The sequence below is a fragment of the Bombina bombina genome, chromosome 2, assembly GCF_027579735.1.
Source record: "Bombina bombina isolate aBomBom1 chromosome 2, aBomBom1.pri, whole genome shotgun sequence".
In the NCBI taxonomy this organism is placed as follows: domain Eukaryota; kingdom Metazoa; phylum Chordata; class Amphibia; order Anura; family Bombinatoridae; genus Bombina; species Bombina bombina.
In genome coordinates, this window is record NC_069500.1 from 929,851,392 (window position 1) to 929,879,096 (window position 27,705).

At 39.4% G+C, this 27,705-nt stretch overlaps 1 protein-coding gene across 1 annotated transcript in view; it reads left to right on the forward strand.

The window, feature by feature from the left end:
- Window positions 1–27,705, forward strand: part of LOC128648114 (17-beta-hydroxysteroid dehydrogenase 13-like) — a 186,142-nt gene that overhangs the window by 4,491 nt on the left and 153,946 nt on the right. Inside the window, 1 exon segment of the mRNA XM_053700773.1 lies at window positions 19,544–19,557. Within this exon segment, the coding sequence (XP_053556748.1) occupies window positions 19,544–19,557 (14 nt within the window).

Genomic DNA, 27,705 nt, shown 5'->3' on the forward strand with positions numbered 1-27,705 from the left:
TTTTATATTCCTGTTCTTTTTAATATTATTTCCGGGTTTTTTCCGATATTTTCCTTCAAAAGTGGATCTTTTCTCAAATCCCGCAGAGTATAAGTAGGATCTTTCTTATATTTAAATGTCCCTCATTAAAAGTAGTAACAAAATTAAAACCTTGTTTCTTAAATTCAGTTCGAGCTACCTGTTTATCATTTTTAATCATATTATCTCTGTTTACATGTTTTGCCCTACTGTATGCTTTCTCTACTAGATCATCAGGATATCTTTTAGCTTTAAACCGGTCTTTGAGAGTCCTAGATTCTGCCTCAAAGTCATTAGAACGTGTACAATTTCTTTTTACTCTCAAAAATTGCCCATAGGGGATGTTTTCAATCCATCATGGATGATGTCCACTTTTTGCATCCAGATACCCATTGGTATCTGTGTCTTATCTATAAATTCCTAGTAGATATTCTCCCCTCATCGTGAAATAGCACCAAGTCAAGGAAGTTGATTTGATGATCATCAATGCTACTCGTAAATTTCAGATTGAAGCAATTACAGTTCAGGTTGTCCGTGAATTCTGACCAACTGGGATTATCTCCATCCCAGATGATCAGAATGTCATCTATAAATTGCCTCCACATTATTATATTTGTATTCTTAGAGCCATCTTTAATGTAAATCATCTTTTCCTAAAAAAAAAACCATATACAGGTTAGAAAAATTGGATGCAAATTTAGTCCCCATTGCTGTTCCATTAGTTTGTAGATAAAATTTGCTCTGGAAAAGGAAATAATTCTTCTCCAGGACAAATTTAATAGAATCTAGGAACTGATTTTGTATCTCAACACACTGTTTTCTGTCTTCCAGAAAGTATTGACTGCTCTGATACCTTTGCCATGGGGAATAGCGATATACAGTGCGGTGACATCCAAAGTTGCCCATCTGTATGTAGCTTTCCACGGAATATCTCTTATTATTTCTAACAAATGGGGGGGGGTGTCTCTAAAATAAGACTTTAATTCTATTACCTATGGGTTTTAGAAATGTATCAACATATTCTGATAGGCGTGCTGTTAGGGAATCTATGCCCAATATTATTGGCCTCCCTGGAGGGCATTGTAAATTTTTGTGGATTTTTGGCAAATGATAGAACACGGCTGTGCTCGGTTCATCATTTGCCAAAAATCTCCACTCTTTTATATTGAGTACATTATCCTGCTTCCCTCTATTTATAAGTTCAGCATATTGCATCAGGAAATGGTTGGTTGGATCCCCAATTAACATTTTATATGTATCCTTGTCTGATAATAAATTATAGGATTCCTTTAGGTAATCTACCCTATCCTGAATGACAATACCTCCACCTTTGTCCGCCTCTTTTATGATGATATTTTCATTCTTTTTAAGAGCATCAAGAATTTGTTTTTCTTTTTGGCTCAAATTATGTTTTCTTAGTTTAAAGTTTTTACACATATCAGAGCACTCTTGTAGGACCACATCCTTAAACTGAGTAATATATTTGCCCTGCGATTGCACAGGGAAAAAATAGATTTAGGTCTTAGCTGGCTATGTGTTGGTGCTGTTGGCAATGGTGTGCCTGAAATTTCATCTAACCAGTTATCATCTGTTTGTGTGTCATATATATAGCTTTCTCTTTCTAGGTCAGACAATGCTTGCAAAATTTCATTATCCTTGAACTGATCTTTATTTTCACTGTCACTTTGTTCTTTTTCAAAATGACGGACCAGTGTCAATTTTCTAATGAATTTATTTATATCTATAAATAAATCAAAGGAGTTGGAGGTACTCGTGGGGGCAAAGGATAATCCTTTTTTAAAAGATTTCCTCTTGTGAATTTAGAGTATGTGAGGATATATTAAATTTTTTTTATATTATTTCATTTTTCTTCCTCACTTTCAATTATGGCTTCCTTCTTTTTGAGTTTAGATCTTATTCCTGCTCTGCATCCTCTTCTCTATCCATTGTTCTTTTTCTCCCCCTTCCCTGGTTTTGTCCCTGTGGACTGTAAAATTGTGGAGGTCTCCACTCCAGGTCCCAATCTACTTGTTTGTGTTTTGCACCTAGTTCTAATGTCCGTGATTTGAATTTGTTTCCGGGACTGACCCTTAAAAAAGGTTGATGCTATTGTTTACTCTGGATTGGTTGTATATACTGGCCTTCCATTCTACCCCTTCCATAGTCTCCTGTTGTGTGGCCTTGAATCTCCCAATCCTCATCATAGTCTCTCCGGCGTCTCTGAATTCTCTAAGCCTATAATTAGTTCTATTTCCAGACTCCCATTGATTATCTCTATTTTCAGACTTATATGTTTTTGTATATGTATGTCTTTTCCTATTCTGGTTTTCTCTCCAATTGCCATATGATTGATTGACTTGTTTGTTAGCCCTATGGTTTCTTGGACTGTGTCTGTATTCATCACACTGAATATTTTCCCTTCTATTCTCATATTTGTAATTATAATCATTACACTCATTCCAGTTTGTACTGCCTCTCCTGTTCTCATGCTGTTCATAACTGAATTGACGGTTGTCACTCCTGTTTTTGTTGTTTTGAAGGAAAATATCGGAAAAAACCTGGAAGTAATATTGAAAAAGAACAGGAATATAAAAAATATTATAGCACCTTGTATCATTAAAACTGAGAATAAGGAGAAGAGTCAGAGGTTTGTGCACACCACGGCTCTTAATGGATTCTTCAAATGCTTCAGAAAGAACTGTGTCTGCTGTGAGCATGTAAATCCCTCAAGAGAATACAATAGACATATAGGTCAAGATCAGAGAGGCAAATTAAATGAAATAAAAGGAAGACTAAATTGTAGGTCAGACTTTGTGGTCTATATGATAGAGTGTAAATGCAATACTCCCCTGAAGTATATAGGAAGAACAAAACGTTCTCTCAAAATAAGATGTCTAGAACACATTAAAAACATTGAGGCAGGTACACTAAAGACCGCACTCATTAAACACTTTAAAGAACACCACAAGAGTGACCCTTCGCAGTTTTATTTTAAGGCAATAGAACAGGTACAGGTAGGTCCAAGGGGAGGCAGCAGACTACTAGCTTTAAGAAAGAGAGAAACTTTCTGGATTCATGCTCTAGGAAGCTCCACTAGGGCTAAACAAAGATATTGATCTAGCTGCATTTCTCTAAATATGAGTAAAAGGCAAAACAGTACCACTGGGAGCATTTATATGCCCACCTATGGAGACATGTAGATAAGCATGGATATGTGTGTGTGTGTGTGTATATATATATATATATAATATATATATATATATATATATTATATATACATACATACATACATACATACATGTGCATAGATATTTTGGAAAAAGAGTTTTAAAAGATTCTTGGGAAAAGAAGCTTTTAAAAAATGGTTCTTGAAATGATTTTTAAAACAATTTTCAAAATAGTTATCAAGAAATCTTTGAGAAATTAAAAGGTCCCCCATGCACACAGAGGTACTGTATTTTAAGGTTAAATAAAGAGAGGAAAAAATCCCTATTAGAATCAATTACAGAAATAGTTTCAAGTATAAGAGGAACTGTATATCTATACAGGTTTAAGCCCTTGAATGGGTACATCTTATTTGTACAATATGAATCTAATGAGTATAGGCTCTAACTATCTATCACCTTCTATACATACAAAGGTAGAGCTAGCACCTATATCATTTTATATATATATATATATATATATTAATTATTTATTTATTCATGGGTTAAGTCAGATGAAGTTTTTATAATACAATATATTTAAAGACTTTTAGGGACTAAGTAGAGATATATACAGATATAAAAGTTTTTATTAGAGCAATCACTGATTAAATATCATACATTGTTTTAACAAATAATATATCTATATATGTTTTATCAAATATGAGCTTTTATGAATTACCAGCTTTTAATAATATAATAATTTCTTAACAGCAGCAACTAGTTTTGTATGGAATGTGATTTAAAGCGAGAAATACTCGTATCACATAGTGTAAGGAAGATGCCCACAATTGATTAGTGACAGCCAGAAACCAAAATGGCGGCCGTGCTTCAATTAATTAAGGACCTGCACAAATAAATTTAGAGATGTAGGGGGGCGGCCCCACCTCTGAAGAAGCGACCAATAGCGTTGCAAAATGCGTCAGGCTCCACCTCCCAACACGAACACGCTCTGATAGTGTGGCACAGTAAGCATCAAGGCTGTTTGTGGTTAAGCTTCTGCGAACAAGCCTTTCAGCTCAGTGCACATTGGAGTAGCGTTATACTTTGTCTGTTATACTGGGAATGCCAATACCAGTTTTTAATATGTTCAATAGTGTGATTATCAGTGTGTTTTTTGTGTGATACACGCTGTTTTCTACAATAAAGAAATACCTTTTTATAGCCATCTAGTTTGCATAGTTAGTTAGTGCCCCCTCTCCCATACCCCTGCATATACTGTTGTTTCACAGAAGGGGATCCAGGAGACACGGACAGGTCCTTTGAACAGAAGGAGAGAGTTATCACCTGTCTTAAAGGGGAAGCAGACTACAGCGCTGGACAGAGGGAAACAACTCTGGAATCTACCTCAGGCTATACAGAGCCTCCACGCCAGTATCTTACCTCATACTTATTAAGGTTGTACCAAGTGAGTGCCCATCTGTATATAAGTGTTTATTTAATCAAGCTGCCATAAAATACTGCACTAGGATCTGGTCTTTCTGTGCGCCCCTCCCTTCTTCTACCTACTTCAGACTCCACTGAGACCTCCCTGGGGATACTCGGTTACTTTGTTTTTGGAGAAAGGCTGCAAGAGAACTTGATATTTACCCTCATCTATACAAAGATTGACTCTTTTGTGGTATATTCAACTGCAGTTCAATAGAGAGGAGGACAGTGTAAACCTTTACCATTCACTAGTCTAATAATTTGGACATTTAACCTTTTGGTCTTTTATCTGTCAATAGTATACAGGTATATGTTAAATAGGTTACACTGAAACCGTTGTGTGGTATCTGTTATCCAATCTGGGAGCGCTGATATTTTTCTGTGTAATATAAATATATATATATATATTTATAAATGAAATTATACGCTGTTTAAACAATTACTTTATAGCCTGTTGCGGAATCTTATATCACGTCTAGTATGTCACTTAGCATTTCTAGGATAAATTGCAGAAAAAGCAGGCAAATTAAATATAAGATAAATTTTGAGTGGTCTTTTTACTATGCATAAGAACTTAATATCTTTTTAAGGAGAGAAGTGCTAGGTCAGATTTGAAAATAGTGAAGCAATGGATCAAATGTATTATTATATACATTTTCATTAACTGATTTTAAAGAACCTGCAATGTGAGAGATAATTTATTTGCATGATAGACAAAAGGTTAACTAGTTCCCACAATCACATATAAAAATGGATATCCGATTACCTGTTTTCCTAATGTCTTAATAATAAGGTTTTGTTTTTTTGTTTAACAAACGGATCATATTATGCAAAAAAATCCAGAGCTGGATTAAAAACTAGACGACCTAGACACCTGCAATTATAACTAAACTTTAGGACAACTGCCACGGCAAAGGATATTTATATTCCTATGGTAAATCCAAGTTATACAATTATAGTAGTAGCATAGGCAGTGAGGCAGGGTTGTATGTTGGCGTAGGTCAGCTAAACCAATATAGCAGTACATTTTGCGTAGTTGTATGGGATGATGCTGTTCCTCTCCTGTGATACGCAGATTTTTTTCTTAATAATAGTTTTACAAAACTTTAATACCTGGTTATCTAGCAGAGGTGCACGACTCCTACACGTGGCCTTCTGTTCAAGAAATATATGGGTAAATATGAGGTCAAAAGTTAGGGGCCGATTTGTTAAATGTCAGGCGGACATGATTTGCTGTAACATTTAACATTGCACAAGCATTTCTTGTGAAATGCTTGTGCAATGCCGCCCCCTGCACATACGCTAACGGCATTTAACATTGCACAAGCATTTCATTTGAAATGCTTGTGCAATGCCGCCCCGTGCACATTCGAGGCAAATCGGCTGCTAGCAGGGGGTGTCAATCATCCTGATTGTATCTGATCGGGATGATTGCAGTCCGCCACCTAAGAGGTGGCACTGTTGCGGACAAGTTAAGGAGCAGCTGTCTTATGACCGCTGCTTCTTAACTTAAGTTTCCGGCAGGCCAGAACCTACGGGGCTAGATTGCAGCATCCGCTGCTTGGTAAATCTACCCCTTAGAGTTTGGTGGTTATGGGGCAACACATTTCTAAGTGTCTAGCTCACAAGAGCTGCTGGTGCAACGCTGCCCCCTGCTGACTCGCTGCCAATCGGTCGCCAGCAGGGAGGTGTCAATCAACCCAATCATATTCGATCGGGTTGATTTCCAGCGATTCCTGTCCGCCTGCTCAGAGCAGGCGGACAGGGTTATGGAGCAGCGGTCTTTAGAGCGCTGCCTCATAAGTTGTGTTTCTGGCAAGTCTGAAGACTCGCCAGACACACGGCCCTTCAAGCTCCGTACGGAGCTTGATAAATGGGCCTGATAGTGTGTGAAATGTACACATATAGGCTTGGCACTAGAAACTATTCATTAGGTAGTTGGAAGGGTTATTTTGCAGTACCAGTCATAAATGTCTAGGGCTGTTGATTTCTGCATTTTCCAGCATTGCTGGCTTTTTTTCAATAAATACACACTAATCTCTTTGTGTGACCTTCAAACCTTTGCACTGGCAATGTTTACATAGCCTTAATCACATTATGTTTGGTTTAATTCTGTTGTTAGTATTACTTTTATCACTTATTTGTAAAACACTCTCAAATTTTGTAGGGATAGGATAAGTCAAAATTAAACTTGCATGATTCAGATAATGTCATTTTAAAACTTTTTTTAATTCCACTTCTGTTATCATGTTTATTTTGTTCGTTTTGTATCCTTTGTTGAAAAACATGTGTGCATATGCCTAACAGCAACAATGTACTACTGGGAACTAGCTGGTGTTTGGTGGTTACACACATTTGTCTCTAGACATTAGCTCACCAGATGTGTTTAGATAGCTCCCAGTAGTGCATTGCTGCTCTGGAGCTGACTTTAACTGTGGGTCTGATTATAAATCTATCAGCGACAATGCTCCCAAAATGGCTTTTTGCTCTCCACAGACTGTTCGTCAAGTGATTATATTACATAATTATTTTTTGTTTGTTAAAAGACCAGAAATAGAAACTGTGAGTTTACCTTAAAGTGACTAATATAATAGCACATTCACACCTCTTAAGGTTACAGTAAAGGTCTATTCAAGTAATTCCCTTTGTTCACTGTGCAAGAGAAATACTAATTTATATGTGTGACATTAACCTATTGTAATAAGAATCCATCCTCAACACTGATTAACCATATAAATACCATATGTATCTTGGCATGATATGCACACCTCTATAGTAACATCAGGACTGACTCCAACATCTACAAATGACGTGTTTTATTTAATATTTAATTCTAAGTCACTAACAATATTGGCGTCTTCATAACCCGGGTTTTAAAACGGATTGCACAATCACGATTTTATAGATACCTATTTCAATCCTTTTCCATCCACACGACTGCTAAACCATCTGAATGCTGGGCGCCATTTTTTCTACCTCACCATGAGCAGTGAAGCAGTTAAAGCACTGTTTCCATTTTGGCATGTTAAAACAAGATGGTGCCTACAGGTTTCCATTGAAATGACATATATTCTTATACTAGATTTTAAAAGAACTGAAACGGTAAACCCACAACATTGTATCGCCTAGGTGACCTTCTAATGAGATTGTGCCTTTGTGGCCAGGTTTTATAGGGGACACACCTTTATGCACTCTTCATTTCTGTGAGGATTTATTATATAATTAATATGAACCCAGTTGTATCTACTCCACTCAGTCTCACACCAAACCTAGGTACCTTGATAAACTAGGAACCTTATTCTGCTCATTGACTGAGGGTGACCTGTTTAGGTCAAAAGTAAATAACAACTATCTTTAGTTGCTGGAGATATGCACAACAATGTGAATGTGCTAATACTCTCCTAAGTAATATAATAGCATTTGCTAAACAATAGATAATCTCTTTGGATATAGAATAAATTATAACTTTATGTAATTGAAGCTCTGTTAGTATCTCTTTAAATAGATTGTAGCTTATCACTCAGGTACGATGCTTAAATGTTCAGGTTAGTAAAGTTCATATGCAACCTTATTTATGAATGCAGCAGAATTGTTATGGCAGTGTATTGTATGCAGGAATAACCAGGATATATGCAGAAGATGTTAAACATGCACACTTTCCATTAGTAACGTATATGTATAAGCTTGATTTGTTAGTATATACAGTCTTAGGAACATATGAAATTAGCGTAACTTCAGCAATAACTCTATGTTTAGTACGATACCCAACACTTCATGACCAGCGTGTACTTGTGAAGACTTTGCTTGCTAGCAATTCATTTGTCCTGAGAAGCAGTGTAGAATCCGGCAACAGAGAGGAGCTGCGACACTGACTCCCGGAGTGCTGATGACGTCAGACGCCGAACTACTGCAGACACGCTGTATGTCAGTTAGCGTTTCAGAATGAAGTATGCTGTCCTGTGATTGAAGAGAACTTTGCAGATATAAAGTTAGAAAACAACTTGACGAAAATGGAGAGAGCTTCTTGAAAGTTGTGATCACTCCTCATGTGAATCAAATTACCAAGCATCGATGAATTAGAGAGGAGGGCTTATAAAGGCATAACGGTCATGTGATATTATGTTTAAAGGGACAGTGAAACGTGGAAAACATGAAGTATAGAGATTTAGAATTACTGTGATATGACAATTTCAAAGTGCTTGCACCTATATCATCAAACTTGTAAACTTAAAAACTCTTTGTAACAGTGAATTCAGTAATGTAGACGCATTATTACTCCAAATGTTTTTCAATAGCTAAAACCCCATCCAGCATTTGTCATATTTGGTGAAGCTAATATGGGCTTTAAACACACCTTCCGCCGCTGCAGATCCAAAGTGAGGCTGTATGACGATGTAGAGCAGTAGCAGGACTAGTCCATCCAAACTTAGCTACAGGGGTGCAGGCTGTAAAGACGGCCAGGAGGACCGAAGAATATATCAGCAAAAAAAGAGTACCAGCTGCACTAAAAGGGCTTTAGAGAGAAGGGCTGATACAATAAAAAAATAAATTTTATTGAAACAGTTTAAAAATCAGGTACGTTTTTTCTATTATGGGCTTTAGTCCACAGACAACAAGGCTAGCCACTGTCATAACGTTGGTATAAAATGCATTTTTTGCAGTTGTTACCTGATAAAGCTTATTAGGGCAAACATGTAGCAGAGTTAGCCTTGAGAAGTCAACAGGGTGCAGTTCAAGTTAAATTTCACACCAAAATGAATGGCAATTGTAATAAATAATCTTATTGCAAAACTTTTCTATATAACATTAACAAAAATAATATTTCTATAAAACATTATAACAAATCATTTAAAAAATAATGGGCTAGATCACGAGTTTTGTCGGTAAGGCTGTGCGGCTTTAACGCTCCTTTTTTTTCCACCGCTCCCTGCATTATACTATTAACCCCTATTCTGCCGCTCCGGACACTGCCGCCAACTACATTATATGTATTAACCCCTAATCTGCTGCCCCCAACATCGCCGACACCTACATTATAGTTATTAACCCCTAATCTGCCCCCCCAATGTTGCCGCAACTATATTAAATTAATTAACCCCTAATCTGCCGCCAACGCCGCCGCCACTATAATAAAGGTATTAACCCCTAAACCTAAGTCTAATCCTAACCCTAACACCCCCCCATAATTTAAATATAATTTAATTACATCTAAATAAAATAACTACAATTAAATAAATTATTCCTAAACTAAATACTTACCGATAAAAACTATTTAATAACTACCTAGCTAAAATAAGTACAAAATTACCTGCAAAATAAATCCTAACCTAAGTTACAATTACATCTTACACTACACTATCATTAAATAAATTACCTAAACTACCTACAATTAATTACAATTAAATTCAATAAACTAAATAACGGAAAAAAAAACAAACACTAAATTATGAAAAAAAATAAACACTAAATTACAGAAAATAAAATAAATTACAAGAAGTTTAAACTAATTACACCTAATCTAAGCCCCCTAATAAAATAATTACAAAGAGCCCTTAAAAGGGTCTTTTGCTGGGCATTGCCCCAAAGTAATCAGCTCTTTTACCTGTAAAAAAAATTACAATACCCCCCCACCAACATTACAACCCACCACCCACACACCCCTACTCTAAAGCCCACCCAATACCCCCTTTAAAAAACCTAACACTACCCCATTGAAGATCACCCTACCTTGAGCCGTCTTCACCCAGCCGGGCACAAGTTGTCATCCGATCCGTCCAGAAGTCTTCATCCGATGGGCCAGAAGAGGACTTCCAGACCGGCAGAAGTCTTCATCATATCCGGGCAGAAGAGGACATCCAGACCGGGAAAAGGCTTCATCCAAGCGGCATCTTCTATCTTCATCCATCCGACGAGGAGCGACTCCATCTTGAAGACATCTGGCGTGAAGCATCCTTCCAGCACGACGACTAACGATGAATGAAGGTTCCTTTAAATGACGTCATCCAAGATGGCGTCCCTCAAATTCCGATTGGCTGATAGGATTCTATCAGCCAATCAGAATTATGGTAGGAAAAATCCGATTGGTTGATTTAATCAGCCAATCGGATTGAAGTTCAATCCGATTGGCTGATTGAATCAGCCAATAGAATGCGAGGTCAATTCTATTGGCTGATCCAATCGGATTGAACTTCAATCTGATTGGCTGATTAAATCAACCAATCAGATTTTTCCTACCTTAATTCCAATTGGCTGATAGAATCCTATCAGCCAATCGGAATTTGAGGGACGCCATCTTGGATGACGTCATTTAAAGGAACCTTCATTCGTCGTTAGTCGTCGTGCTGGAAGGATGCTCCGCGCCGGATGTCTTCAAGATGGAGTCGCTCCTTGTTGGATGGATGAAGATAGAAGATGCCGCTTGGATGAAGCCTTCTTCCGGTCCGGATGTCCTCTTCTGCCCGGATAGGATGAAGACTTCTGCCGGTCTGGATGTCCTCTTCTGGCCCATCGGATGAAGACTTCTGGATGGATCGGATGACCACTTGTGCCCGGCTGGGTGAATACGGCTCAAGGTAGGGTGATCTTCAATGGGGTAGTGTTAGGTTTTTTTTAAGGGGGTATTGGGTGGGTTTTAGAGTAGGGGTGTGTGGGTGGTGGGTTGTAATGTTGGGGGGGTATTGTATTTTTTTTTTTAAAGGTAAAATAGCTGATTACTTTGGGGCAATGCCCCGCAAAAGGCCCTTTTAAGGGCTATTTGTAATTTAGTATAGGGTAGGGCATTTTATTATTTTGGGGGGCTTTTTTATTTTATTAGGGGGCTTAGATTAGGTGTAATTAGTTTAAACTTCTTGTAATTTATTTTATTTTCTGTAATTTAGTGATTATTTTTTTTTCAGAATTTAGTGTTTGTTTTTTTCTGTTATTTAGTTTATTGAATTTAATTGTAATTAATTGTAGGTAGTTTAGGTAATTTATTTAATGATAGTGTAGTGTTAGATGTAATTGTAACTTAGGTTAGGATTTATTTTAAAGGTAATTTTGTACTTATTTTAGCTAGGTAGTTATTAAATAGTTAATAACTATTTAATAACTATTGTACCTAGTTAAAAGAAATACAAAGTTGCCTGTGAAATAAAAATAAACCCTAAGCTCGATACAATGTAACTATTAGCTTAGGGTTTATTTTATCGGTAAGTATTTAGTTTTGAATAGGAATAATTTATTTAATTTTGTTAAATTTATTTAGTTTAAATTAAATTATATTTAAGTTAGGGTGGTTTAGGTTTAGACTTAGGTTTAGGGGTTAATACCTTTAATATAGTAGCGGCGATGTTGGAGGTGGCAGATTAGGGGTTAATAAATGTAAGTAGGTGTCGGCGATGCTAGGGCAGGCAGATTAGGGGTTAATAAAATGTAACTAGTGTTTACGAGGCGGGAGTGCGGCGGTTTAGGGATTAATTCATTTATTAAAGTGGCGGCGATGTCCGGTCGACAGATTAGGGGCTAATAAGTGTAGTTAGGTTGCGGCAACGTTGGGGGTGGCAGATTATGGGTTAATAAATATAATGTAGGTGTCGGCGATGTTAGGGGCAGCATTGGTGAGGGCTTTGTAGGTCAGGGTGAGAATTTTGAATTTAACTCTGCTGTAAATGGGGAGCCAGTGAAGGGACTCACAGAGAGGTGCAGCAGATACAGATAGTCAGGAGAGGTGGATTAGCCTGGCAGAGGCATTTAGGATGGATTGATGGGGGAAAGAGAGAGGCTAGTTAGTAGGTTATTACAGGAGTCAAGTCGAGAAATTATCAGGGGGTGGAATAGCTGTTTAGTAGTTTCAGCGCTCAGAAACTGACTAATTTTGGAGATATTGCGTAGGTGGTTGCGACAGGATGAAGAGAGCAATTGGATGTGAGGAATGATGGACAGATTTGAGTCAAGTGTGACTCCAAGGCAGCAGACTTGGGATAATGGGGAGATAGTGGTTCTGCCAACAGTGAGTTAGAGGAGGGAGATTAGAGGTAGTTCGGGCTTGGACATGTTTATTTTTAGGTGGTAAGAGGCCATCCAGGAGGAAATGCCAGATAAGCAGTCTCTGATGTGAGAATTGACAGAAGGAGAGAGTGCAGGGGTGGATAGGTAGATCTGGGTATCATCAGCATAGAGGTGATAGTTGAAGCCATAGCTGTTGAGAATTTTACCCAGTGAAGAAGTGTAAACAGAGAAGAGTAGAGGACCCAGGACAGAGCCTTGAGGTACTCCAACAGACATGGGCAATAGAGAGGAGGAGTCACCAGCAAAAGAGACAGAGATGGATCTGTTAAAGAGATAAGATTGAATCCAGGAGAAGGCAGTGTCACAGAACCCAAGAGAGCTGAGAGTCAGTTGGAAGAGGGGATGGTCAACAGTGTCAAAGGCAGCAAAGATGTCAAGTAAGTATATAGTAGTAACCATTGTTTTTAGCAAAAAAGGAGATTGTTAGTAACCTTGGTGAGGGCAGTCTCAGTTGAGTGTTGGGGCTGGAAGTCAGATTGCAGGGGGTCGAGCAATGAATTGGAGGACAGGAAGTGGGTTAGGGGCTTAAAAACTATTTTTTTAAGGATTTTTGAAGCTAGCAGGAGCAGTGATGTGGGGCGGTAGTTTGCAGGAGAGTTAGGGTCAAGGGAGGGTTTGTTGATGATGGGGGAGACCTTTGCATGTTTGAAGGAGGCAGGAAATTAACCTGTAGAAAGGGATAGGTTGAATATGTGAGTAAGAGCTGGAGTGAGGATGGGAGACAGAGAAGGTATTAGATGTGAAGGAATACGGTCAAGTGGGCATAGTGAGGTGTGAGGAAGACAATAGGGAACCCACTTCACTCTCAGTGGTTGGGAGGAGGGTACAGAGAGTGGCAGAGGTGGTGACTGGGAGTGATGTTGGGAGATTGCAGGCTTGTGTTGGGATGTTGCATCAGATGGTAAGTGTTTTATTGAAAAAGAAGTCAGCCATGTCTTGAGCACTGAATGCAGATGAAGGGGGTGGTGCAGGTAGGTAGATGAGAGAGTTGAAAATGGAGAAGAGACTTTTAGGGTTCAAGGAGTGAGTGGATATAAGAGAAGAGAAGTAGGTTTGTTTAGCTAGTGAAGGGCAGAGGGGCAAGAATAAAAAAATTAACTTATAGTGGATGAAATAAGGTTCAGAGCGGGATTTCCTCCAGCCACGTTCAGCAGTGCAGGAGCATTTTTATAGGTGGCGTGTTTGCTGAGAGTGCCAGGGCTAGAGCTGGCGACGTGGTGCTTTGCGTGGTTGGGGAGGAGCAAGAGTGTCAAGTGCAGAGGAGATAGTATTGTTAAAGTGAGTTGTAGCAAGGTTGAGGCAGGATATCATGGAAGTGTGGGGGAGGCGTTTTAGAATAAGGTTGGAAAGTTGGAGAGGATCCACAGTGTGCAGATTTTTACAGGTGTGGGGGGAGGGGAAGAAGTAGGTTTAGCAGATGGTGGTCTGAGGTGGGAAATGGGTGACAGGCAACATCAGAGAGAGAGCAGAGAAAGGAGAATACCCCATCAATAGAGTGTCCATCACGGTGAGTAGAGAATATGGTAGATTGTAAGAGGCCGAAGGAGTTAGTGAGTGAGAGAAGTTTAGAGGCAGCAGGGGCATTTGGGTTGTCAATGGGGATGTTGAAGTCCCCCAGAATTAGAGTAGGTGTATTTGTACAGAGAAACTGAGGGCCAGGCAGCAAAGTTGTCAAGGAATTAGGAGGTAGGTTAAGGGGGGCGATAGATAACTGCCACTCTGACAGAGAGGAGGGAGAACAGGCAAATGCAGTGGACTTCGAAGGAAGAAAAGGAGGGAGATGGAAATGGATAGGTACTGATAGGAGCAGGAGGGGGGATAGTAAGATCCAAACACCGCCACCATGTCTCTCACCTCGCCTAGGTGTGTGGCTAAAGTGGAGACCACCGTGAGTGAGAGCAGCAATTAAATCAGTGTCAGAGGAAGATAGCCATGTTTTAGTAATTGCTAAAAAGTTGAAAGCATTGGAAACAAACAGGTCGTGAACAGTTGTAAGTTTGTTACAGATAGAGCAAGCGTTCCAGAGAACACAAGAAAAGAAAGGGGATAAGTGCTGTGGGTTAATGGAGATGAGAGTGTTAGTATTGCATGACCTATAGTTTGTATTGTTTGCTGTAGGGCCAGGGTTAGGAAAGACGTCACCAGCCGCAAGGAGTAGTAGGAGTGTGAGTGACACAAGGTGACAATGAGACTTGTAGGAGCGGTTATGATTAGAGACAGGAGAGTTTGATAGGGAAGTGTTTCTAAGGAGACTGAGTAGTTCATGAGAGGACACCATAGGGTATGAGAGAAGGGAGGGTGAGATATGGATAGTGTGGGGGTTATTATTGTTATAGGGATGTGCAGTGAGTTTTAGGAGAAGGGCAGACAGAAAGAGAAGAAAAGACATGGAGATCGTCGTGCAGGTGTATAGTTAGTAAGTTTTACCTGTTAGTGGGACTGCAGTTTCCAACTCCAGTTAGTAACTCTGCCACTTTGAAGCACAGAGCCAGGGCTCAAGAGAGACTGTTGTCTGCTGTTTAAAGCAGTGAGATCTAAGTTGTAATGATCTGATTTAAAGCAGCTGGTTATAAAGCAGTCTAATTAGCTAGACAGGAGTTACACACACTTGCAAATTAGAGGGGGGGGGGGGGGAGAGAAAAGGCAGGATGAACTGAAATTATACAGAGTATCTGATAAGATAATTACAAATAGCCAAAATACAGACATCAGAAAAAATACATTCCAGAGCATTCTAACACAGATTAAAGGGACGTGTAACAGAGTATTCTAAAACAGATTAAAGGGATGTGTATCAGCAGCCAGGGAGACAACGAAAGCAGGGAAGCATTCCAGAGTATTCTAAAACAGATTAAAGGGACGTGTAACAGAGTATTCTAAAACAGATTAAAGGGATGTGTATCAGCAGCCAGAGAGACAACGAAAGCAGGGAAGCATACCAGAGTATTCCAATACAGATTAAAGGGACATGTATCAGCAGCCAGGGAGGTAACGAAAGCAGTAAAGCATACCAGAATATCTAACACAGATTAAAGGGACGTGTATCAACAGCTATGAAGACAACGAAAGCAGGGAAGCATACCAGAGTATTCCAATACAGATTAAAGGGACATGTATCAGCAGCCAGGGAGGTAACGAAAGCAGTAAAGCATACCAGAATATCTAACAACGATTAAAGGGACGTGTATCAACAGCTATGAAGACAACGAAAGCAGGGAAGCATACCAGAGTATTCTAACAGAGATTAAAGGGACGTGTATCAGAGTATTCTAACACAGATTAAAGGGCTGTGTATCAGCAGCCAGGGAGACAACAAAAGCAGGGAAGCATACCAGAGTATTCTAACACAAATATATATATATATTAATTGTGATAAAACACTTATAGGAAATAGAAAACTCTGTATGTCATATTCTGAGGGTAGTTTTTAAACTCTAATATTGGGTGGTGCTGTCACCTATTTGTAGACTGGCAAATAGGCACATAACATTTCAAGGTGGATAGTTTTGGGATCCTACTCATTAGCCTAATATCCCACATATTTTGAAAACAAGATTCATGTAGTAATTTGTCTCTAATTTACTTTATAGAGACCCATAGAATGATTGGGTAACCTTGATTTCCCTGCGGGGTTTTAGGCCTTGCCTTTTAAACCTTGGGTATATTGAGGTCTAAGTAACATTGGGGTGGTACAGGATATTTCACTGCACAAATCAACACTTATTTGCCTGCTTGTAACTGACACACTATGATATATGAGTTTTGGTTCAGATCCGATCCCCCTTTCAAATTTCAAAGATTCAGCTGTAGGTCACTGACTCACACAATTGCTTATAAATGTCAGTCACCAGATCTGCTTGATACAACTAATATACAAGATGTATTTCTCTTCCTCATGTACAATATGTAATGGAAACTAGAGTTGTGATGTTGACTTGAAATGCAAGTTGAAATGCAAGTATATTTAATGTTATTACTCAATGTATGACCTATGTGCACATATAGCTTTGTCATCTTTATTTTAATCTCTCAGTAAAAATACATTGAAAATATATATATACCTTTTAATTAGAGTAGTTTTTTTAATACTTCTTAAAGGGACCCTTAGGTCAAATCAAACTTTAATGATTCAGAAAAAGCATGCAATTTTATCCAACTTTCCAATTTACTTCTATTAAAGGGACAGTCTACACCAGAATTTTTATTGTTTGAAAAGATAGATAATCCCTTTATTACTCATTCCCTAGTTTTGCATAACCAACACAGTTATATAAATACACTTTTTACCTCTGTGATTACCTTGTACCTAAGCCTCTGCAAACTGCCCCTTTATTTCAGTTCTTTTGACAGACATCCATTTTAGCCAATCAGGGCTTGCTTACTGGAACTCCATGTGCGTGAGCACAGTGTTATCTATATGATAAACGTGAACTAACACCCTCTAGTGGTGAAAAACTGTCAAAATGCCCTGAGAGAAGAGGCGGCCTTCAAGGGCTTAGGAATTAGCATATGATCCTCCTAGGTTTAGCTTTCAACTAAGAATACCAAGAGAACAAAGCCAAATTGGTGATAAAAGTAAATTGGAAAATTGTTTAAAATTACATTCTCTATCTGAATCATGAATGTTTATTTTGGACTAGACTGTAACTTTAACAAAATTACATTACAAAGTACACCCATCAATAAACTATTAACCCCTAAACCGCTATCCTCCCAAATCGCAAAGTACCTAAATAATCTATTAAACCCTAAACCGCCATCCCCCACATGGCATAGTACCTAAATAAACTGCTAAACCCAAAACCGCCATCCCCCATATCGTAAAGTACCTAAATAAACTATAAACCCCTAAACCGCCATCCCCGCACATCGCAAAGTACCTAAATAAACTATTAACCCCTAAATCGCCAAACCCCCACATCGCAAAGTTATAAACTATTATCTAAACCCCCTAACCTAACACCCCCTAACTTAACCCAAATTAAAATACCCCTAAATTAACTTAAAAAAAATCCTAACAACCTTAAAATAAAAAACTTACCTATGAAATTAAATACAAACCTAATCTTATCTTTAAAAAAAACAACAACCTAACGTTACACAAAAAAGAAAACTACCATTACAAAAAATAAAAAAAAAACCCTACCATTTACATTTTTAAAAAAAAAAACTACCATTTACAAAAAATTTAAAACTACCATTTACAAAAAATAAAAAATCTACCATTACAAAAAATATAAAAAACTAACTTTACAGAAAATTTAAAAAAAAATTACCAAAAATAAAAAAATAATCCTATTCTAATACCCCTTAAAAAACAACCCCAAAATAACAAAAAAAAACTATACTAAAAATAAACTACCAATAACCCTTAAGGGCCTTTTATAGGGAATTGCCCTAAAGTGATCAGTTCTTTTGCATTAAAAAAACACTAACTCTCTAACAATACAACACCCCAAAAAAACCTAACTAAAAAAAAAAAACTAAATTACCAATTGCCCCAAAAAAGGGCATTTGGATGGGTATTACCTTTTTAAAGGGCATTCATCTCTTTTGCTGCCAAAACCCCCCCAACCTTAATCTATGAAAAAAACACCACAAACCCCCCTCAAAAAACTAACATTAACCCCAAATTTGTACTCACTGATGATGATGGTCAGCGTTATATCTTTATCCATCTTCATCACGGGTCCATCTTCTTCCATCTTCATCCCGGCAGAGGTCCATCTTCTAGCTTCGGTGTCGGCAACATTGATGGTCCTCTTCAGATCTTCAACACGGAGCTCCCTCTTCATGTGATCTCCACACTGAGTAGTGAATGCAAAGTACCCCTTTTTATGGGGGGTGCCCTTGCATTCCTATTGGCTTATTTGAATCTTCAAATTCAAATCAATTAATAGAATTAAAGGAAAAAGCTACTAACTTTGGGGTTAGTGTTATGATTTTTAGTTTTTTTGGGGGTGGTTATTTTTTTGGGCAGCAAAAGAGCTGAATGCCCTTTTAAGGGCAATGCCCATCCAAGGTGTATTAGAATAACATTAATTTTAATTTTTTTTGTTAATTTCGTTTTTTATTTCTGTAATGTTATTTTTTTATTTTTTGTAATGATAGGTTTTTTATTTTTTGTAAATGTTAGTTTTTTATCTTTTGTACATTTTTAGTTTTTTTAAAAGGTAAGATTAGGTTTTTATTTCATTTTACAGGTAAGTGTTTTTTTATTTTAAGGTAGGTAGGATTTTTTAAAGTTAATTTAGCGGTATTTTAATTTGGGTTAAGTTAGGGGGTGTTAGGTTAGGGTGTTTAGATATTAGTTTGTAACTTTGTGATGTGGGGGTGTGGCAATTTAGGAGTTAATAGTTTATTTAGGTACTTTTCGATTTGGGGGGTGGCAGTTTAGGGGTTAATAGTTTATTGAGGTACAATGTGATGTGGGGGGATTTCGGTTTAGGGGTTATTAGGCTAGGGCCTTATCGTAGGGTGTTAGTTTTTTTTCTCCATTAACTTCTATAGGGAAGGCGAAAATGCGAGGTCGTTTGTGCGAGTAGGGTGTTCGTTTTTTTTTCAACTTTTTTTCTCCATATATTTCTATGGGGGATTTTTGCGCTTCTTGGGTTCCTTATTTTTATTTTTTTAAAGGTAATTTTGATTGAGGTTGTATATATGTTGTACAGCTTATTGTATACAAAATAATTACATAGTATAAGAACATAAAGTTGCACTCAAGAATACCGAAAACTTTGCGAGAGGGGGCTTAATAAAAGAACCCCCTCTCTGAAAACCTCGTTTTTACAGAGGTCACCCTTTGTTTACATATTTTCTTTCTATAGGTCTTCTGATTGTTCTACAATAAACAGTAAAGGTGTAACCATTAAGATAACAGTTTAGTCTATTAAGGCACTTTATTAATACAGTATTACGGACTTTTATGGGGGGAGATTTGTCCAGTCTCCCCTCTGCTTATATATGTTGATATCCTGAGGTGGTCCGGCTTCCTCCGCACCTGGCTTACCTGGGGGGGGGGGAAGGCTTAAGTGTAGGCTGACCATATTGCCACTTTAAAAAGGGACACATATGAAAAATACATATGTCAGGGCCGTTTTTAGGGCTGTTTAAAGAAATTGTTTCGTATAAGAACCCTCACATATGTATTTTTCATATGTGTTCCTTCTTAAAGCGGCAATATGGTCAGCCTACTTAAGTGTCACAAATAAAGGATAACTTAAGGTCTGGTACAGCATGAGGATTGGGGGGCTTGGGGAGTTTCAGCTATTGGCTACTATTCTGATCAGACTGGTCACTCCGACTAAGGAATTTTATGGGTCCACAGCGATTCCCACAGTTCCCATATAAGGCAGAGTCATTTAGTTGTCTGTGCTCCCTAAAGACATAATTTTCCATGTTTTTAACATGGTTTATCCACTACTCCTTGCCATCTGGAGGGTTGGCTCTTTTTCCAGTTTCTAGCAATAAGTAATTTAGTGGAGATGAGGATACATAAGCGTCAGCTTTGTTTGGTTTTGGAGAGTCTGTCTAAGTGTAAAATTGCAAGGGCAGGGGTTAGGGCTTCCAATAAGCCTAGATCGTTACAGGTCTTTTCAACTTTGCGCCAATAATTTTCCAGTTTTGGACATGTCCTCCAGTCTTTCAGGGAGGTCGCGTCGGTACTAGCCCATGCATTGAGGTGTGTGTCAGGTAGGCCTAGTAATAGTCCCCGTATAGAATGTATAGGTGAGGGGTGTGGGGCAATGAGTTTGTTGTGACGCAATTTAACCCAGGTCTCTTGGCATCCCTTAACTATGCTATTAGCAATATGGATTTTAGATTGCCAGTGCGGGGGAAGCCATAGCAGGTCTTCTAATGTTACATATGCTGGTAGCGAGGCCTGTTCCAGGTCTCTACATCTAGTTGGGGGAAGATCGCTTCCTCAAGCAGTAACATGGGTTATCATTGCTGCCTCATGATACATCTTTATATTGGGGAGGCCTATACCTCCTCTCTCAACTGGGACTTGAAGTATGTTGGCTGCCACACGGGGACTTTTGTTGCACCAGGTATAGGAATTAAATAGGGCTTGGAATTTCCGGATAAAGGTTGCAGAGATCAGAATAGGAATACAACAAAATAAATAAGTGAGCTTGGGGAGGACCATCATTGTGAGGGCCGCTACCCTGCCCATTCAAGATATCTCTCCATATCTCTTGGAATTAAGTTCAGAGGTGGTCTCTGCCAGTAGGGTCTCATAATTTTCTTTAATAGTCATAGACTTTATATGAGAAAGAAAAACGCCTAGGTGGCGGATCCCCCTAGTGGACCACTTAAAGGAGTAGAGGAGTTGAATAGTCTCCCTTTCGCTTGGTGGGATGTTAATAGAGTATGCCTCTGTTTTGTCTACATTAACCTTATAATAGGAGACTTCACGGAATTGCTTCACGAGGAGCATCAATGGGGGGAGGGAATCCAGGGGTTCTGTAAGGAAGTCGGCAAACAGAGCCAACTTCTGTATAGTGTCATGTACCTGCAGTCCCTGAATATTTGTGCATTTTCTGATGGCTGCCCCTAATGGCTCAATCGCTAGGACAAACAAAAGTGGGGAAAGGGGGCAGCCCTGTCTACTTCCATTTTTAATCTCTATTTTAGGCGAACAGAACTCCAGACCTCTCACTACTGCTGTGGGGGCTGAATAGAGTGCTCTAACCGCCATACCAAAGGAGTCTGGTATACCAAACGCTGAGAGGGTCCGGAACAGATATTCTCATCTCACCCTGTCAAACGCCTTCTTGGCGTCGAGTGACAGGGTGAGCATGGGGAGCCCCATGTCGGCAGCCTCGGTAAACACATCTAGGAGACGTCGAGTATTATCCGAGCCCTGTCTGTCAAGGATGAATCCTACCTGGTCTAAGTGTATAAGTGTCTGTAGATGCCTACCTAATCTGTTCGCTAATACTTTGGCATACATTTTGGCGTCTACATTGATGAGTGAGTATTACAACTGTGGTTATCTTTTTATTATGGAGATCTGTATACAAAAGAACGTTGAATCATAACTGCTATCTTATAAAATTTACAGACTTTATAGAACTTATTTATATTCAAGTGATATATGTTGGTAATTGTATATATGTGTTGCTTTAGTAAATATAATATAAATCACTCATAGACTGGGAACGATGTTTCATTGTACCTTTGCTGCAGGACAATGATACAATTGTATAAGCATTTACTCTCCCTGGGGATAACTACGAGATACCTTATTAGCGTAAACAAACGTAAACTAAGGTGCTCGTTAATTTCCAGAGGATTGTGATATTGACAATATGGAATTGTGGTAATGTGCACATATGAGTAACGTATTATGAAAGTCTCGCTTACCGATGGTAAACAGCGTGGAACGCTGTACTGAGAGCGGAGGGGAAGTGACGTCACACCCAGCAACTGTTGACTGAAGTGGCAATCGATGGTGCTCCACGGACTCTGAGTTTAGATGGAGGTACATCTATGGCCACAATAGTAACAAATACAATTCGAAATACTCTGGATACAATCGATAGTAGCTTAGGACTGAAAAATCCAATACCAAGCAATAAAGTATCTGAGAGTGAGGCTTAAGTAGCCAAGTCATAGGAGGCATATTTAATCAATTAAAGGAACAGTAGACATTATGAATACCAGTACTCTAAACAAAACAATAGGCTAGTAATGTGACAGTGAGATGGGCCTGTAGCTGGAACAGAGTGCTGAGTCTTTGCCTTCTTTGTGTATTGTATTGATGTTTGCTTCCAGAAATTCTGGAATAAAGCTACCCCTATCAGACACCTTTGTAAAAAGTCAAAGTAGAATCGGAGACAGAACAGAGCTAAGAGTTTGATAGTGTAAGGGTTAACTTGTTCTGGCAGCATATTGGCTCCACCCCCAACACCTTTAACAGCTCCAGCTCACCTGCAGACAAGTGCTTGGTAATTTGTTTAGTTTCAGCTAAGCGTGCTGAGCTGCTTAAGCATTTGTCTTGCTACCTAACGTTTTTGGATTACAAATACAGGTTCATTCCCTGTCTTCTTGCTACCTGTACTATCGGGCTCCCAAGCCTATCTCTGGATCTGTGGATCTTTATGCACATAGTACTACCGGAGAAACTTCTACCATTGCCACCCTCTCCTCTACGTCTGTAACCCAGCTTAACTCCTAAGTGACTAACAACCTCCTTACTGGAGTCGCTCTGACATCGTAGATGGCACAGTCTCTAATTCAGCCGATTTCTCCTTACCGCACTACAATCCAACAGCTGTCCGCTCTGTTCTGTGATTCACCCGCTTCCTGCTCCGTCTCAGCTGTGCGCTCTATGCACTGATGTCACACCTGCTGATTCACACAGAACTCCGTAGCACACAGGCAAACACACTAGTGCTCTGGAAGGTAGGAGCTGCACTCTGAGTTACACGCAAGGCTTGATCACGGAAAGCCTGTGAAAGGAGATTAACCTTTTCCTGCTGTTACTAAAAGCAGCATACAGTGAGCTGGGCTAGGATTACTACATTTAAGTAGAAAGCTTCACTATCTAGATAAGTTATAACGGTCTGATATCACTAGTTAGCAAAACTTGCATACCACCTTGACATCTCCATTGTGGAGAGTTGCAAACCACCTATCAAGCAATTCACTTAATTTCACTGAGTGTACCTCAAATCATAGGGACATTCCGGATAAGGTGAAACAAATCATCACTTTAGTGATTCAGTTCTGCAGTTGCGGTTCATACTCAAAGGTCTGTTTTCACATATTACCAAGCCCATAAAAATGGACCCAGCAGAACTCCTGCAAGTGGTATACAACCTCTCACAGAGGGTGGACCAACTTTCCCAAGGGCTCAGGGAACTGCAAGTGGAGAACCAGACACTCCGTAGTATAATTAGGGATTCCCTAACATCTAAACCAACTTCATCAGAACCAATCTCTGAACCCCAGGTATCACTCCCTAATACCTTCTCTGGTAATTGAAAAAACTACAGGCATTTCAAAAATTCCTGTAATCTACTTTTTCAATTAAAGCCGAAAACTTACAGCACTGATAAAATCAAAGTGCTGACTATGATTTCATTCCTCCGTGGTGAGCCTAGGGTGTGGGCAGATACCCTATATGAAGCCAACAATCCTGTCCTATGCTCCCCGGCCCATTTCCTTACTACTATGGATGAGCTCTATGTGGACTCAAACTTGCAGCTATCTGCTGAATCCAGTATGAGAGGCCTTAAACAGGGACGCCGTCAGGTTGAGGATTACATCACTGAGTTTAAATTATACTCAACCGACTCACAGTGGAACGCTATCGCATTAAAAAACCAGTACAGAATCTGCCTTTTAGACCCTATTAAGGACGAGTTGGCCCGTGTAGAGCTACCTGACACTTTGGAAAATTTGATTAAATTGAAAATACAAATAGATCGCAGACTCCGTGAAAGGAAATCAGAAAGGTGTACACCTGAGGTCACTACTAGAGTCGAAAACTATGTCCGCCCGGCAACATCCGGCAAGAACACTGTAGAACCAATGGACATAGAGGTGCTCCGAGGACCTCTATCAACTGAGGAACGGAAACGTAGGAGAGCACAGTATCTCTGTATGTACTGTGCTAACCCCAGACATACAGTAAAAGAATGTCCGGTGCTTCTCAAAACAAAAAAAAGTAAGTGTGATCACATATACACTACACATCCCTTACAGGGGAATTCCACTTATTGTCGTCTTTCTCTACATTTACAGTGGGACCAAAACAGACTGACGACTAATGCCATAGTAGACAGCGGAGCCTATGGAAATTACATTGATAAGGATGTAATAAGTGTAAATAAAATTCCTTATGTGTGCAAGCAACAACCTGTGTCTATTCGCCTTATTGATGGCTCTAACATCTTATCTGGCCCTATAACGGTCTGTACTAGTAAACGGTACCATTACTAGTACAGACCCCATCAGGTCATACTGAGTATCTCTCTTTTGACATACTACCATCCCCTTTGTTCCCTATCGTTCTAGGGTTAAGTTGGCTCCAACTACACCAGCCTATCATAAATTGGAAGGATTTGACGGTGGACCTCTCATCATCTTATTGTAAGAAGACCTGCTACCCTCACCAGGACTTTCTTCTACATCTACAGGATCAGGAACTCACACTTCCAGAAGAGTATTCAGATTTCTTAGATGTTTTTAGTAAAAAAAGAGGCAGAGGCGTTACCGCTACATCGGATCTATGACTGCCCTATCGATCTTCAGCCTGGAGCAGTCGTACCTTATGGACATCTATACCCTCTAAGCCAGCCAGAATTGGATTATCTGAAGACTTACCTAGATGAAAACTTACGGAAGGGATTCATAAGACCGTCCACTTCCCCAGCAGGGGCCAGAATCTTCTTCGTCAAAAATAAGATTCAAGTCTACGTCCCATCATAGACTACAGGGAACTGAATAAGAAGACTATAAAAAACAGGTATCCCCTTCCATTGATACTGGAACTTATAGAAAGGTTACATCAAGCCACTATCTTCACAAAGCTCGATCTAAGGGGAGCGTACAACCTTGTACGTATTAGAGAAGGTGATGAGTGGCTCACTGCGTTCCGAACCAGATACGAACTATATGAATATCTCGTGATGCTATTCGGGCTTTGTAATGCCCCAGCAACTTTCCAATTTTTCATCAACGATATATTCAGGGATCTTCTAGATGTGTGTATCGTGATATATTTAGATGACATCCTAATCTATTCCAACATCCTCACAGAACATATCAGACATGTACGATGGGTACTCTCCCGCCTCAGAACACACCATCTATATGCCAAACCCGAGAAGTGTGTGTTTCACACCAACCAAATATAATTTCTAGGTTATCATATTTCCCCCTCGGGAATCCAGATGGAACAAAATAAGGTGCAGACAGTACTTGAATGGAAACAACCTACAGCAAAAAAGGAGTTGCAACACTTTTTAGGCTTTGCGAATTACTATCGGAAGTTCATTAAGAATTTCTCTAAGATAGCAAAACCTCTTTCCTCACTCTCCGGTTCTACACAATTCCACTGGAATCCAGAAGCCAACAAAGCATTTCTTGAGTTAAAGACACGGTTTAATTCGGCTCCTATTCTGAAATTTCCCAACCCAGTTCTACAATACATCCTGGAGGTTGATTCCTCGGACTTCGCCATCGGTGCTATACTCTCTCAACGTGAGACACCTGCCACACCACTTCATCCTGTCGCATATTTTTCTAAGGTTATGTCTCCAGCAGAGAGGAATTATCCAATAGGTGACAAAGAACTTATAGCGATAAAACGTTCTCTAGAACACTAGAGGCATCTTCTAGAGGGCACTGTACACCCAGTGGTAATATACACCGATCACAAAAATCTGGAATACCTTCAGACCAACAAGACTCTCTCCGCAAGACAGGTGAGATGGAGTCTTTACTTCGCCAGGTTCAACTTCAACATAATTTATCATCCAGCAAACAAAAATGGCAAGGCAGACGCCTTGTAAAGAAAGGAAATTAGACCTCCTGATACAACAATACAACACAGTATGATTCCAGCTGAACGCTTCTTGGGTGCAACGATCACTTTTACCACAGAGATTGAGGACGCTCTGAAAACTGAATCTACCCTTCCCTTGGAACACATATGTCTTCATGCTAATGGTTTGTATTACCACAAGGATAAGTTGTACATTCCTACCAGCATTAGACAAAAATTACTTAATTTATTCCATGATGCCCCACTATCTGGTCATCAAGGTATAAGACGTACTACAGAAAGGTTATCAAGGGGATTTCTGGTGGCTGGGCTTAAAGACCTCAGTAAAAAAAACATATACAAAGCTGTACCATCTGTACAACTTGTAAGAATGAGAATAAAAACCCTTTCCGTCTCCTAATGCCTCTACCCATACCTGATAAGCCCTGGCAACATGTAGGACTTGACTTCATTGTTGACCTACCGGTTTCGAACTCCCAAACTACTATATTAGTGGTAATGGACCATCTAACAAAGATGGCACACTTTGTGCCCTACCACAAGCTTCCAACCTCATCTGAGACTGCCGACTTGTTTATCAAGCATATTATCAGGCTTCATGGAATTCCTCCTACTCTGTATTCAGACAGAGGGACCCAGTTCACGTCCAATTTCTAGAGACATGTATGTAAGATTCTACAGATCGATCACAGGTTTTCAACATCTTATCATCCTCAAACGAATGGACAGGTTGAAAGAATGAACCAATGGCTCGAACAGTATCTCTGCTGTTACTGCTCACAACATCAGCAAGACTGGGAGACATACTTACCTCTCGCAGAATATGCCAATAATGATGCTACTAACGCTAGTACTAAGATGTCACCTTTTTACGCTAACCATGGGTTCCATCCCACCTTCACTTTAGCTCCAGGTGTTGTCTCGAACTCTCTGCAAGTTGATCAGTTGTCGAATACCATACTGGAGATATTCAAGACCCTCCATGATAACATCACACAAGCTCAGGTCACTCAAAAGAGATATTACGACCAAAAAAGACGTCCTTCTCCGGACTATGCTGTTGGTGACCCAGTTTGGCTCTCGACAAAGAATCTTCGACTAAGCATACCAAGTAAGAAGTTAGCTAGGAAATACATCGGACCTTTTACCATAACGAATCTGGTTAACGAAAATGCAGTTACATTGGATCTACCTCCTAGTTTACACATACACCCTACATTTCATGTCTCTTTGCTAAAACCAGCTAGAACCATGAGGGACTCTAATATTGTCATGCCACCTGAACCCATGGACGACATGCCAGGTAAATATGAGGTGCAAGCTTTGCTTGATTCCAGATATCATGAGGGTGGCTTACAGTATTTGGTTCACTGGAAAGGCTATACCAGTCAAAACAATTCATGGGAACCCTCTACTAATCCCCATGCTCCTACGTTGGTGGCTTTATTCCATTGGCGCCACCCGGATCGTCCACGACCGCAAGCCGTG